Raw genomic sequence first — 14,485 nt, 5'->3', positions numbered from 1 at the left:
TACCACTGTATAATTTGATTACTCATGCCCACAGCTGATTGAAGAAGAGCCATATTAAAGTTTGTGAGTGTTATTGCAAAAGTCGAGAAAACTTGCTGCTGTTTGTGGGACGGAACGTATAGAGTTAACAAAATTGGGGTTTTCAGTCATATAACATACATGACTTCAATAAAATAAACGAAAGATCATAATTAAACAACGAATTATGTTGATAAAACTCACCTACATGCCAAAATGTGTCTCACTACCAGCACAAAGAGGCCCCAAAATCAGAACAGTGTTTATGCGGTAAAAAGTCAATAAACGAGTACAGCAAAAATCCTACTAGTGCAAAGCTATCACACAAATGGCACACGAATAATCACAAATAACTGCACCTCACAAAACAGGTATTTTACCTGATGGAACACCCGAAAAGCGAAAACATAAGAAATCGATGCCCAGTATAATTAACAGCAAACAATAGGCATAGCAGCATAAATAGGTGTGTCAAAATGTACTACATTGGGTGTAACTTAGTCTATTATGTGTAAGCAAGCACCGTAGGCAAATTTTGTTTTGCTAATAACAATGCAGCACACGACTTGCAGTTTTAATCGTCAGTATCAGAGTTGCAAACGAGCATGAAACTGAAGACCAAAACCGAATCGTTTTGAGAAGCCCGAAAGTTTGATTGAAAGGCCTATACATTAAAGCCAAGACAACAAACAAAGTAGACAATGGCCTTGAACAAGACGTTTTAGGGCTGTTTGACATTAGGTCAGGTCCAGCATCTAGCTACTTAGCTAGAAAATTCATTCAAAAAAATACTGCCACAGAGTGTGAAGTCAGGCCCGAATCAAGCCCGTTTTTTATGTAACCTAAGTCCGACCCGACTTACAACTCTGGTCAGAATAGTTGATATTAACAGTGAGAATCTATCTAAAATTTCTTTCAGCTGCCAGACAAAACTTTGTAAAAGCCAAAGTTGTCATTGAAGAATGTACCAATTCCGACACGAGACGGTATGGAGATGTAAGGACGCGCGCTGGCATGAAAATATTTAGAACTCGGCCAAAACCCAGTAAAACTCGTATTATTTACTTTAACTGTCATAAGGTTAAAGACGACACGCCACGCGAAGTCAAAATTTTCTTCAATTTCGATCCCGTAGCCGACATGCCACATAAACGGGCCCAAATAAAGCGGAACATGTCTCTGGGCACTTTCGAGGTACGTCCTTCGAATAGTGGCATTTCCCTTGCCCAAGCGACTTCTCAAAATGCCGTTGATGTAAACGTCTTCGAGATGAAAATCGCCGCGCTCGGTGATTTCTGCTTGCCGGTAGATGTCGCTCAAGTGCGCTCGAGGCATCACGCTCAGTCCCCCGTGACAGAAGGGCGGGAAAGCGTCGAACGGGTAGATCGATTTGGACACGCTGTACTTGCTACTTCCTCTATAGCGAAATAGTTGTATTGCAAAAAAGCAGCAAAATATAGTAGACAGAGTTTTTTTTACAATTATTCAGTCCACCTAATACTATCAAAACCATTCTGGCGGTGCAAACATTATCATGAAATAAAATCCCAATTAAAATTGATTGGAGCTGGCCGTTAATTCAAATCGGGAATGTAAATTCGTACTAAAAGGATATTGGGTTAGTGGGTAAAAAAACGAGCAACAGTCACTGGCGCCCCCCGTTTTACAATTAAGCTTAATACAACTGGATTCAAAACAAAACTGCCAGAAGGCTTGTCTTATGAAATAACTCATTTTTTTTGCACACGTTTCGACAACTGCTTTTGTTATTACTCTTACTCGTGCAAAGCAATACAAAGAGCCCATATACTGTCCAAATTGTCAAGAATTAACACAAGACGGTTGTTAAAGCTGTAAGTGACGATTGCGTAGAATGGTTGACTAAAAAACAGCTGATACAGTCACTCATCTTTACACAGTTCTTACCGTACAGGCCTTTCGTATTCGTTGTAGCGAAAACCACAATGCACCGCCGGTTCGGCTTCAAATTGCTTCTGATTGGACAAGAAGTAATCGTATATTAAAGCCAGATTGATCACACAATCATCGTCAGTTGAAGCGTAGAAATCGCTGGTAACTTTGGGATGGTAGTAGACCCATTGATAGCCCGATAAGACTTTATCAGCAAGATCCCTATAACCATCTGAAACGTCGCTCTGCAAAATGTCGCCGAATTTTTCGCTTTCCGCCTGAACAGAAGCTTGGCTGGGTTCGTCTGGACAAACTCCGATTAGAAAAACGACAGCAAATCTGCAAAACAAGGACATTTTTGTTGTTGTTTTGTCGCCGCAAGATGATTTGAATTAGTGTATGAAACCACAGCATTTCCATTTGCATGAACGGTTTTCCCTTCTCGAAATTGGCGAAATTAAAGGCACAGGCTGAATTTAACCATAGTAAATGGGAACTACGACAAACTCAATTAACAAAAATACCTATTTAAATTGTTCAATTATGTTTGCATATCCCTTTCTTTTGCATTAATCTAATAATTTTATATACCATGTTAATTTAATTAAATCGTATGCCATCAATTAAATTTTGCCTCGCACTACGTTAATTAAATTTTGCCTCGCTTTGCCTCGCACTACGTTATTATTTCGTACTTTTTAGTTACTTAGGAATAAACACGCTCTTTTGTTTTATGGAGACGACAAGATAATTTTTTTATCGGCCGGTCGTCACATGTTGAGGCGGGGAGGGGCCTCAACAAAAAAGTGCTCTTTAACCTTTTAGTTTAAGCTTTAACCTTTTGCCATGGCACGGAACGCTCAAGGTGTTTTGTCAAAGTTTGCGGAAACCCCATAAAATGAATTTCATGAATGTAATACAAGTAAGCTACATGAAACATGCATTTTTACTCAACACACTCCAAGCAAATGATAAAAGTTAACTTCAAATAAAAAGCATTGTCTTGTTCTTGGGTCGGTCGTCTTCACATTTATCTCGCAATTTAGTGATTCAAGGCTGTGTTTATTAAGTCACAATTGATCAATGGTGCAACCAAGGTTATATAACTAGATTGTACAGGCGAGCATTGCTGTTCGCAACAATGATATTATGAATCATTCATATTTGAATTGCTACACCAAACCGCAGCGAACCCCTGTCCTTAAAGTTCATAGAACCCCTGTAAGGGTTGTACGGAACCCTAGTGTTCCGCTGAACCCCGCTTAAAATGCCCTGAACTAGATGCAGTTTAAATATAATAAACATCAATGCAAATTAACCCTGACGTCATCCCTGAAACCCACAGAGCTAAGATTACAATGCAAAACAACTACCGGTATCCTGCTTCAGAAACCACTGTCTGTGTGACATCAAACTTATGTGATTAGGACAAAAATTGATTCGGACGAGTTGATTTAGCAAAACTCCTGAATATTGGCTTTCGGTCAAAACTAGTGCTTTTTAACCACAATTTTTAAAACGAGTTTTTTTATAACGCACGCTCTGCACATAATTAAATTTGACTTCAATAAAACGTTTCACTGAAACGCACATTGTTATACGGATTGATTGTTTATACTTTTTACTCGCATTTCGCTTGCAGTAGTTCTCAACGGGGGCGCCAGCGCCGCCCTGGGGGCGTTTGCTCTCACTACTTGGGCGCTGGAGAATAATTAGGCGATTGGGGGGCGCTAGGAAAAAAATAGAACAGGTAAAACAAAACAAAACATCGAAGTCATTTATATCATATCTCTTCCATCTGCGACCAGTAAAAGTAGATTTGACAAAGTATTGACTGAATTGTGTACTTTGTTTTCTGCGTGTATTTTATATTTTAATGAATTTTATACCAATCACAATGCGTCATTTGTCGGGGATTATCTGCGCTTTGACAGCAAAATTTGCAGGTAGCAATTGCCTTGGGCTTAGCCGAACCGAGCTAGAGCCCGAGTACTTGGTCCCGAGCATCGCACATCGCAGTTTGTGATGCTCGGCGCTCGACCACATTAACTGAGCCAGGGCACCAAACTACGACCAACTACGACGCAATTTCATCCGGCCTGCGACTATTAGGAGTGTTTGGTCCTAATATATATATATATATATATATATCTTGGAAAAATTAAAGCTTGAGTTAAATGTTAAAAGTTAATTTACCGGAAAAGTATTTTTGCAACAACATGTACTTTGTCGCTTTAGAAGAATTTTGTCCTGCAAGTTTTGTCATTATCCTGATAAAGGCGTCTTGTATAGGACGTCGCAACGTCGATTGTTTACAATAAAACTGCTGGATGAGCAATACTTGGTCATACATTATGCCTGGCAGCAATAGCCTATATTTTGTTGGACTAAGTTCACCTACTTTTACCAAACGCACAAAATGATCCCAATGTTGTTTGTATTATCACAGACCAAATTAAAACTATCAATGCCTTCATTTATTGTGCGCGAACAAACGGCTTTCTATTGTTAATTGTGATAGAATAAATAAGTTTTGCCTGTAGAAGAGATTCTATAAATTTTAAAACAATTTTACTATTTGATAGTAGCACGACCTGACTCTAACAAAGATTGCACTTTTGTTCGTCCCGGAAAGACGCGCGTTAGGGCTTATAACCTATGCGGCCCTCGCAAGATATTTTTAATGTTATCCGGACCGCAGTAAAAAAATGTTTGGTGACGCCTGTGTTAGACAGTCACTACAAAACCGTACTACGAATTGATTACTTGCTTATTGAACAATAATGTAAAAGGCACGTCATAAACGGTTTTGTGACTTCACAATTTAACGTGTGATTTGTTTACTGCTGACGTACAGAAGTAGGGTCCCCAAGAATTAAAGTGACGGTTTTAAAGTGACGTCAAATAGTGTTAATACTCTCAATTAACGTTTGTTGGATCAAAAAAACTATGGTGTTTCACTTGGCGTTGACTTTCCTTATGTGTAATGCAGAAAGGACATATACATCATAAATACGGCCCTGGGGGCTAAAAAGGGCGCAAGTAAAAATGGATTTGGAAACGATTCTGACGTCACAATACACCGAGCGTTAACGTGAGATGCTCGCGGTGCTCGACCAAACACAACAATTGTAGTTTTGGCCGGTCACGTATACCGAGCTAAAAGTAATGAGCACTGTCTGTGGTTAGTGATTTCATGTTGAATTAACCATTGGAATATTTATGATTAAGTGCTAAAACATAGCTTGCTAAACACTCGGCTTTTAATTAACGCATTGATATTGTTCGTGAAATAAAATCGTGTTTATTTTTGTCAGTTTTTGTCAGGCATTCATAAATTACGAACACGTGAAAGGGGCGGTACAAGAAAAAAGGTTGAGAAACACTGGCTTAGAGGGTAGCGAGGCTGGGGTTATTAAATCACAATCTATCAATGTTGCAATCATGACCCTATAGCAGAACGTAGGTAGAAGGTTGGGAATTAGCATTACTGTTCGCAACAACAGTATTATATATCACTTCTGTTTGAATTGTCACAACAATCCTTAGGGAACTCAGAACCCCCCTGAGTGTAGCACGGAACCTACATACAAGAGTCCTACTTTAAACTCATTTTAACTGCAGGGATGACTATAGTATAGTAAAAAGCGCTATGGTAATCCTACTAAACAACATCATAGCCTACGTAACAATAAATCCCTATTACACATGTCATAAAATAGTAAATGTGGCAATTGTTGTCTGCGCATATTTACAAAATTCCGTTGTTGGATGGACTTGTTAAAACATGCACTCACATTTCGTTTTATACTCTATTTCAGGTAAGTAGGTGTTATTGTGGAACGCTATTTAAAAAACCCAACAGTTTGTGAAAAGTTATACTATAGGCCAGGGTTGTCCAACACTTGGCACGCATGCAATGCATTTGAATATGGCACTCGGGGTACGCAGAGCATTTGAATATGGTACTGTATTTGAATATAGCACTGTATCTGACATCAGATTTTTCCCTGACCAGTCCTTCTAAGGTTCTACATTGGCCGAATAGTCGGAATTGGCGCGAATCGTTAGCAAGATTAGACAAGCTTCTGTTTCGTCAGGTAAAACAGGCTAATGGCAAACAATTGTCGCCTACGCGTAAAGAGCAGGTCTACAAACTGTAGTGAAGATTTGGCCCCGTAATTGTCCGGTAAAATATCCCGTGTTTACAAAAAACTCCAAACGTTGGCAAGCGAGTATGTTTAAAAACCAAAATTGGCACACCAATGTTTTCTAGTTGGACATAGCCGCTTGGGTATGGTGTGGTGAGGAAAGTACAACTGTACATTCAATTTAGCTGTACGACTTTGTTGTTGTTTGCATTGTAAATACGTACCTTTTTCCGTTCACCTCAGTGACCGCTCCCCATGTGTTTCGGACACAATTGCGCCTCGTTCCAAACAAACACGACGATTTTACGAGAAAAATCACAAAGTAACTGGAGTTGGTGTTCTCTATTTGTTCTGGCCTGTGAAAAAATGCAGGTGATAATAAAAAACGACTTTGTTTCGGGTTTGATCCAACAAAACACTGAGTTTCACCAGAAAGATTTAGCCGTAAAAATGTGATTTAAATTAGAGATGTATTCGGTTTGCCGAATTTATTCGGCCGAATCGGCCACTTTTGCAAAGATTCGGTTTCGGCCGAATAATTTGTTGCGATTCGGCCGAAACCGAATCTTTTACGAACACTCATTTAAAGCGTTATACGTGTTTTTTCTGCTTAGTACCAACGAAATCGCGTCAATCATTATATATTTTTAACACATTGTCGCTTTCCCACTGCAGACGAAAATCAGTAATTCATTGTCAGGTTGGCAATCAATGTTATACCTCACTGAACTAAAATAAGGACGAAACAAAACCATTCTGCACTTATTGCCTGGTAGATCAACTTATGTTTTCATGTCAAACGAATAGGGCACGACTTCGCGTGACGTCATAAATGATTCGGTTGATTCGGCCGAATTTATTCGGCAAAACCGCCGAAAATTCGGTTTCGGTCGAATCAAAATTTCGCCGATTCGGTACATCACTAATTTAAATACAATTGATTGCTGTTTACAACAATTGTTCTGCAAGTGTGATATACGCTTTCCCATAGGAGCTGCTAACCGGTTCCAGGAAAAGCGTGAAGGGTCTTGAATTCTATCTTTTCATATTAAAGCCACAACGCACATAACCGCACGGCTGAATTATGTAACTTGAGCCTTTGGTTTCAAAGAAATGGAAGCAACAGTTTCACCACGCAAAGAACTGAAGAAAAAACAACTGAAGCCAGTGAATCATTAATCGTTTTCTTGGGACCATGATCTTACCTTATGGTGAAATGTTTTGCGGGCTTTTGTGGTTCAACATTGCGACTGAAGTTCTCGGGTAGCGATGTAAAGTTAAAATCTTCCTTGTGCCGCTTTGGCATTACCAATTCGACTTCCTTTGATCTGTGAAAATATCAAAAGAAAAGTAATAACCTTAAAATGAAATCAATTCCCATGTTGACAGAATGGTAGTGATTTGGTAACACTACATAGAGTTCAAAAACGTTATTAAAACGACAACAATGTATAAAATGTCCCAGCAGTTACCTATGCTGACTGATATGTGTTGCACTTTAACAAACAGGGTAAACTCATGTTTTTACGTTGTTGTAAGACAGTGGTTCTCAAACTTTTTTGACCGCGACCCAAATCTGAGTTTTATGAACATCTCACGACCCAAGCCTCAAACATCAAAAAAAAATTTTTCTGATATGCATGAAATAGAAAAAGACACAGACAACCAGTTGTAACACTGCATAACACAGCACACATTGCGACTTTGCAGCACCATGATCATTGATAGAAGTGAATCCCAAATTTTCAGATCAATGATCATGGTGCTCCTTGTACGAATACTTACTCATGCTCAAATGCTGTTACATCTCCACGTTTAGTTTCTCGTGATTAACTTCAGTTAGGTCAATTGATCTATTATTTCCCGTACCATGACGTTACAATCGTCATGCGCATGCGTAACAGTAAAGTTGGAAGGCTATTGTCTGTATGTGGTAATAATTGGTTTATTTTACTGTACAACGTGGTCGAGTGAGGTGACTTTACTACTGCTTTAAGAAAATTCGTTTGGGCAGAATTGAATCACCATTGCGCGACCCATTTTTTGACCCTGCGCGACCCATGTTTGGGTCGCGACCCATACTTTGAGAACCACTGTACATTGTAAGAGGTGAAAAGGTACAATACTATGAGCATACAATTAAGCTTCAGAACAGTACTTAGCCATTCTTCGGAACCCATAATTCAGTTTTTTAAGGTAACGTGTGAAATGTAATAACACCTTAAACAACGTAAACAACAAGGTTACAAAATATAAGACGCCTTAAGTTTTTGTGTGAGTCTTGTGTTGTGCCTTCCTTGTGTAGGCCCTAAGCCGTCGAATTGATATAGCGCTATGAAATATTCATGTGTTTTACCTTAGGCCTGAGAAGCGAAGCGGTAAATCCAGCAACATGTTCGTCCCACTCTTTTCTGACTCGATCAAATATTTGTCGCTGCAAGTACATTAAAGAACATAGTTTATTTGGAAACAGCCAATCTGGTTACAATGCAAACAGTTGCTGGTCAATGATTTTCTGGTTTCGCAAATGGGCTGGATGCTTTTCAATTTTTAGTACACAGACACGGAAGTGCTTTGAAAAGCACATCTTTTTTGCTGTTAAATTTGTCAACGTAACGTAAACCGCTGTTTATGAGATGTTAATTTCACGCTGTGTCTGTCTCCACATGGAAACCGAAATAGGGGTTTGGGTCACGGTAATAAAAGTTGGCAGACCACCGCTGTACATCAAAGGGGTATCCACCACAAACGTATTTTGTCTCGACTTAAATATTTACCTTTGGGTCATATATGAAGCTTTCAGACAGGGCAGAATGTACAGCACTGAGCACCATGAGAAAAATATAAGAAACACAAAAAATCCCATATAACACGAAATCCTCCTCATGTCTTGTTTACAATCATCGCGCTTCCCTTTTCTGCATCTTTAATATCGTTTGCACACGAACACAAAAAGCCTTTCTGGTAAAAAGCTTAAATTTTTTGGCTTGCGACCTGAAAGCGTCCTGCAAACAACATATCTTTCAGTAACATTACTCCAACTGACTAATTTATTCTAACATTACTCTAACTGACTAATTTATTCATTTTGACTTTGCTGTGTCCTGTTTGCCTAAAACCCGTTGGTTGACAGCTGCTTTTAAAACATGGACTGCTTAATCATTTATGATGGCTACTTACTTCAGATATTGGTAACACCTGACAAGTGTCCACTATGTAAGGAATAGGTTAACAAACTAACATAAATTGTAACCAATCCAACTTCAGTTCGGAATTCAACCGCAATTAGTAGACCAAACAGCTGGTATTTATGTCCCAGACTGGACTACTCAAACATTTAACTACTGTTTGTGGTACAGTTCAAGCTAGAGTGGAGCCGGTGGGCCACTTGACTTAGCTGTAACATAGCATCAAATGGTAGATTCGATATCAGGCATTGGCAGTACTCCAGGAAGTACTTAAGAGACTACGTTTTAACTTTATGACCCAATTTACATTTTTACCGTTACCGCTTAAGGGTTAAACAAACCTTGCAATACTGTTGCTGGGTATTTTCAGACAATGTGTTGCCTAGCATGAAAGTATTAAACTAAACCATGGTATTTTCTCTTCATCTACACACCTTTAGCACAAACACAGTTAACCCCATAAAGGTAACTGTGCTGTAGTACTTCACACTTCACTAATCACAAATCACACTTCACTAACTAAGGGTCGCTCTTTTCATCATACTTCACACTTTTCGCTCGGGTGGCACAATTGTTTTGTCACTACTGTTTCAATATGAAAGAAAATTACGAGGTTTTTATGAACAGATCAGTGGTAACTAAAGTGACTAATGTAGATATAAGATCTTTATACTTCAACATTTGATTCTAAATTTCAAACAGCTTCTTTAAACTCGCAACTGAACCTATCCTGTCTATATTCCAACAGTATACTAAAAAGGAATTTCCTTTGTATTTATCGACTCCCAGACCTAACGAAATAATACCGTGACTGGCAACCCCTACATTTTACATTTAAAAGCGGTACTTTTCATTTCCTGTTTATTGTTCATTGACTTTCAGAGAGCATCCAATTTATTTTTCATGAACACTGACAGTTGTAGTTATCAGCCAATATGTCTGGCCAACCCATTTCAAACTGTCCAAACAAAGTGGCCCTCGCATTTGAGAAGCCACTTGAAGTCTCACACATTTATCTTGCTTGTTATCACGATCTTTGCTGACCAGTTACAAATCGCTAGGACTTAGTTAAACGTAGGGCTTCACAACAAATAGTCACTCCCGTGCAAATATTTTCTGGAGAGTCACATATAGCTAGGTTTGGCGTGTTTGCTGTGCCTGGGTCTAGAAATGTTCTCCTCTACACAGTCAACTGAAACTAGTAATTACATATCATACAAAGCTGAACAGATGCCACTACTGATCTGCTATTGTCACTACGAGCGAGACTATGCTGTATGTGGCAGTGATAACCACCTATTTCTTACGCACCAACTGAAGAGCAATGTTGCCACTGTACTACCTTAATAACATCAACTGGTTCTTGACATTAAAGTTGATTGGTAGAGTTTCGCTGCTTGGACCACTGGAATACTGCCAATCAAATGGTAGCACAACCGGCGTTTTTTATCATATCTTTTACCTGATTGCCTACCAGCAGTCAACTGCACAGTGCTGGTAGGCGTACCACGGTTTTGGTCTACTGATTGTAACGGTTATTCGTTGAATATTGATTTCTTAGGTAGCTGCGTGTGTAAAAATAAATCGTGTCTCAGTTTTAACCATTAGGGTTACTTCTTTTCCTGTTCATCTCGATATAAGATAGATATAGATTGCTGCATTTTTCTTTAAACGACTGTGTTACATCTTATTCTTAAGTGCTGTCTGATTTTTATTGATTCCCGCTCCTCACTATATCTGGTGTGGCAATCTACTGCGATGTGTGACGTAACAATCAACTGCCAGTTTTGTGTGATAACGCAACATGATTTACTTCTTTTCAAAAACGCAACATGGTTTACTTTCTTCAGGGTTGCCAATTAGACAGATTTGCCGCCAAATTCCACAAACATGACGTTTTTGCTCTTTTCCAACGGTTTGGGCTTCTAATACAAAAAAATGAGGCTTAAATTCGCTAGCGGTGCCATTACAATGGGTAGGTTGGTAGAGCTACTAATGCAAGAACTCGAGGTAGCCAGGTTTGGGAATTTCTGATAAGTGGTGCAACGGAGCATAGGCTTTACAGTGACAATAGTTGCTGAGTCAGCAAATTCCACCTAATTTTTTTTTCTTTTTTTTTCACGGGGTTCGAACTCAGGACACTACCGGAGACAAATCCCGATCAAGGTTTTTCGCGAGGTAAATTTTCCATCCTACAGTGCAGGTTGCACACCCCTGGGTTAATAGGTTAACCGGATATTTCAACCTCATTGTTGACTTGCACTTTCAGACAAACTGACGAGCATTTCTTAGAATGAATAAATACATTACGTTAATTGCTGGCGTGAATGATTTACCGTTTGAGATGCAGAAGACTTGAAAGCGGCGTGTCGCAGCAATAATTAGAAACACTGGCCGCGAACCTCTGTTCGAGCATCTTGTTAATTTCTTGCAAACGGGCTAGATTGCAAACTCGTTATTTAGCCGCATGCTGGATGAGCATAAGAGCTGCAAACTGGTTCCACGAAAAACGTAATTGTATCTTTTTATATTAAAGCCACATCGCATCGTAGCGGTTATAACCGCACTGCTAAATGTGATAACTTGGTAGTTTGCTTATATGAAATGAGATTCAGTTTCACCACACAAATAACTGAATAAGAAAGAATTGATGTCATTGAATCATCATACGTTTTCGGTTACCATGGTATCATGCATGATCTTACCTATCAGTAAATTGTTTTGCGGGCTTAGGTGGTTCAACTTCACGACTGAAGTTCTCAGGTGGCGATGTAGAGTTAAAATCTCCGTTGTCTTGCTTTGGTATTACCAATTCGACCTCCTTTGAGCTGTGAAACGGTCAAAAGAAAAGCAATAATTTTTAAAATGACACCAATTCCCATGTTGATTGTAACCATAGCAGTTCATTTTCAAGCAAAAATGTGTGGGTATTAGATTTTGGCAAAGGAGATTACAGTACACAACAATGTTTAGCACTGCAGATTTTAATTCCATTGCCGTGATGCTGGTATTTTTTCTACCTTATGTGACATATGAGACTAAAACGCAAGATCAAGTGACTTCAAGGCAGAAACGGGTTGTTTTGGCAAAAGCTTGTGAGTTTACTGCCAAGGACAAACAGCTGGTATTGGACAAACACAATGAGGCAAGAAGTGCAGTTAGCCCAAGCGCCAGTGTAATGCTTCAGGGAAACAAATTTTATTCAATTACACCCAACATCATTTTTTAACCCATCGATGACTTCCCGTATTCTAACTACAGGGGCGGAAGCTCCTATTGTTATAGGTTAGATGTGTGTAGGTTATTGTTAAGAGATGGAAAGGTTGATACAATGGGGCATTAAAATAAGTTTCACAACAGTTTTAGTCATTCTTTTTTAACCCATAATTTCGCTTTCTTTCCAATAAACGTGTGAAAAGTAATGATACTTTACAAAACGTAAACACCAAGGTTATAAAATGTTAGACGTCTATTAATAATTTTTTAGAAAATTTCTGAAAACGGTCTTTAAATTAGATGTCCAGTGCATCACAAGCTTTAGCAATTCTTGTTTCTAGTTTCCTAAATGGGTCAGATTTTGAGCACACACCGGGAAATGCTTTGAAAAGCACATATTATTCAAAGTTTTGAGGTCAAAACGTAAACAGACCATTGGATGTTTCACGCTGTGTGTGTCTCCACATAGACACTAAATTTGGAGTTTAGGTCAATATAGCAAAAGTTAGCAGACCACCGCTGTACACCAAAGGAGTATCCACCTTTATTATGTTTCGACTTAAATATTCACCTTGGGGTCATATATGAAGCTTTCAGATAGGGCAGAATGTACAGCACTGAGCACCATGAGAAAAATATGAGAAATACAAGAAATCCCACATAACACGTAATCCACTTCATGTCTTGTTTACGATCACCGTTCTTCTTATTTCTCTTCAATATCGTTTGCACACCAATGCAAAATATCCTTTCTGTGAAAAGTTTTTAAATTATTTGCTTACGACTTGAAAGCGTCCTGCAAACATCATATCTTCTATTAAATTACAGTAACTATAATTTTTTTGTGCCTAAAACCAGTTGGTTGGCAGCTGCTTTCCAAACATGGACTTAATCATTTACGATGGCTACTTACTAAATATATTAGTAATATCCGACAAGCGTCAACTATCACTCCTATCAGCACAGCGTATGGAGTAATGTTGTGGTAAACTCCTGTTACAGCACGAACAAATTTATCAACTCGTCAAAAAAGTGTTTTGAACACTGTGATTTGACTCCCTTTATAACATCAACCGGTTCCTGACTTTAGAGTTGATTAGTAGAGTTTTGCCACTTGGACAAGTAGAATATTGTCAGTCATATGGTAGCCAACGGCGCTTTTTATCATATCTTTTACCTGAGTGTCTATACCAGCAGTCAACTGCGCGTACCACGGTTTTGGTTTCTGTTGATTGTAACTGCTATTCGTTGATTATTGATTTCTTAGGTAGCTGCGTGTGTGTAAAAACGACCTTGCCTCAGTTTTATCTTTAGAGGTATCTTTATTTTTCTGTTCATTTTGACATGAGCCAGATATAAGATGCTGCATTTTTCCTAAAACGACTGGTTGGTAAAATGATTGTTGCAGTAATTGACTACATAAACGTAATAATGTTTATTTATAAAGCTTCAAACAACAGAGATCGACACTGTAAGTCCTGTAATGTAAACTATAAGTGAACACAAAATGTAAAGCAAACGCGAAAACTACAACTGAGGAAAGCAACAAGAAAACGAGAGAATTAAACTACGTAAGAATGCAAATAACCCTTAAGGCAAAGAGTGAGAAAAATACAGAGCGGAGCCCACGAGTGCAAATTGCTGAGAACCGACTGGTTGGATGATATCAGACTTTAGAAGCTGTTTTACTTCAGCATTGCTTAAGCGTCTTTAAGTCGTCTTTTCTGTATCGGCGAGACCGGGCGGCAATAGGGGTACAACTAGGCAAAAGAAATTCGAAAAGTCGAGGAGACTTGAGCGTTGCAGCGGGTAAGTCTAACAACGAAACGCCCAGAAACGCGTTATGAAGCGGGGTTTCAGTGCCTCCTATGGAAAAAAGTCACTTCTTGATGTCTCTGGAGAAAGTCTTGCCCAAGAATGACGTCACACAAAGGTCTTTCAAAATACCGAACGTCAGCGAATACAAACGGCCGAGTAAAGAGTTTGTAGCCGATGTAGAGC

The 14,485-nt window shown here is 38.9% G+C and overlaps 1 protein-coding gene across 2 annotated transcripts; it reads right to left on the bottom strand.

The window, feature by feature from the left end:
* Positions 1-54: 54 nt before the first annotated feature.
* On the bottom strand, positions 55-13,859 carry LOC145239432 (beta-1,3-galactosyltransferase 5-like). Of its 2 annotated transcripts, XM_080102748.1 has the most exons (8): positions 13,662-13,859; positions 13,056-13,236; positions 11,974-12,096; positions 8,437-8,514; positions 7,286-7,408; positions 6,305-6,436; positions 1,945-2,268; positions 55-1,435 (listed from the first exon to the last, which is right to left on the bottom strand). In XM_080102748.1, exons 2-8 carry the CDS (start codon positions 13,163-13,165, stop codon positions 934-936), a joined length of 1,392 nt encoding a protein of 463 aa, XP_079958874.1. In that variant the 5' UTR covers positions 13,166-13,236; positions 13,662-13,859; the 3' UTR covers positions 55-933. The 2 variants fall into 2 exon arrangements, with proteins under 2 accessions (XP_079958874.1, XP_079958875.1); XM_080102749.1 differs by lacking the exons at positions 11,974-12,096; positions 13,056-13,236; positions 13,662-13,859 and adding an exon at positions 8,858-10,424.
* Positions 13,860-14,485: the final 626 nt, after the last annotated feature.

This window comes from Phallusia mammillata, chromosome 7 (assembly GCF_965637545.1).
Source record: "Phallusia mammillata chromosome 7, kaPhaMamm4.hap1.1, whole genome shotgun sequence".
NCBI lineage: Eukaryota > Metazoa > Chordata > Ascidiacea > Phlebobranchia > Ascidiidae > Phallusia > Phallusia mammillata.
Note: the sequence above shows the minus strand (reverse complement) of the source record. Positions and strands in the feature narration are given on the sequence as shown.

Coding starts and splice junctions, on each gene's coding strand:
- LOC145239432 (XM_080102748.1), bottom strand. CDS start 13,165: ATGAAGTGGATTACGTGTTATGTGGGATTTCTTGTATTTCTCATATTT. Junction 12,097..13,055: donor GCTTCATATATGACCCCAAG/GTGAATATTTAA, acceptor ACCGTTTCACAG/CTCAAAGGAGGTCGAATTGG. Junction 7,409..8,436: donor CTTCGCTTCTCAGGCCTAAG/GTAAAACACATG, acceptor ATATTTTCACAG/ATCAAAGGAAGTCGAATTGG.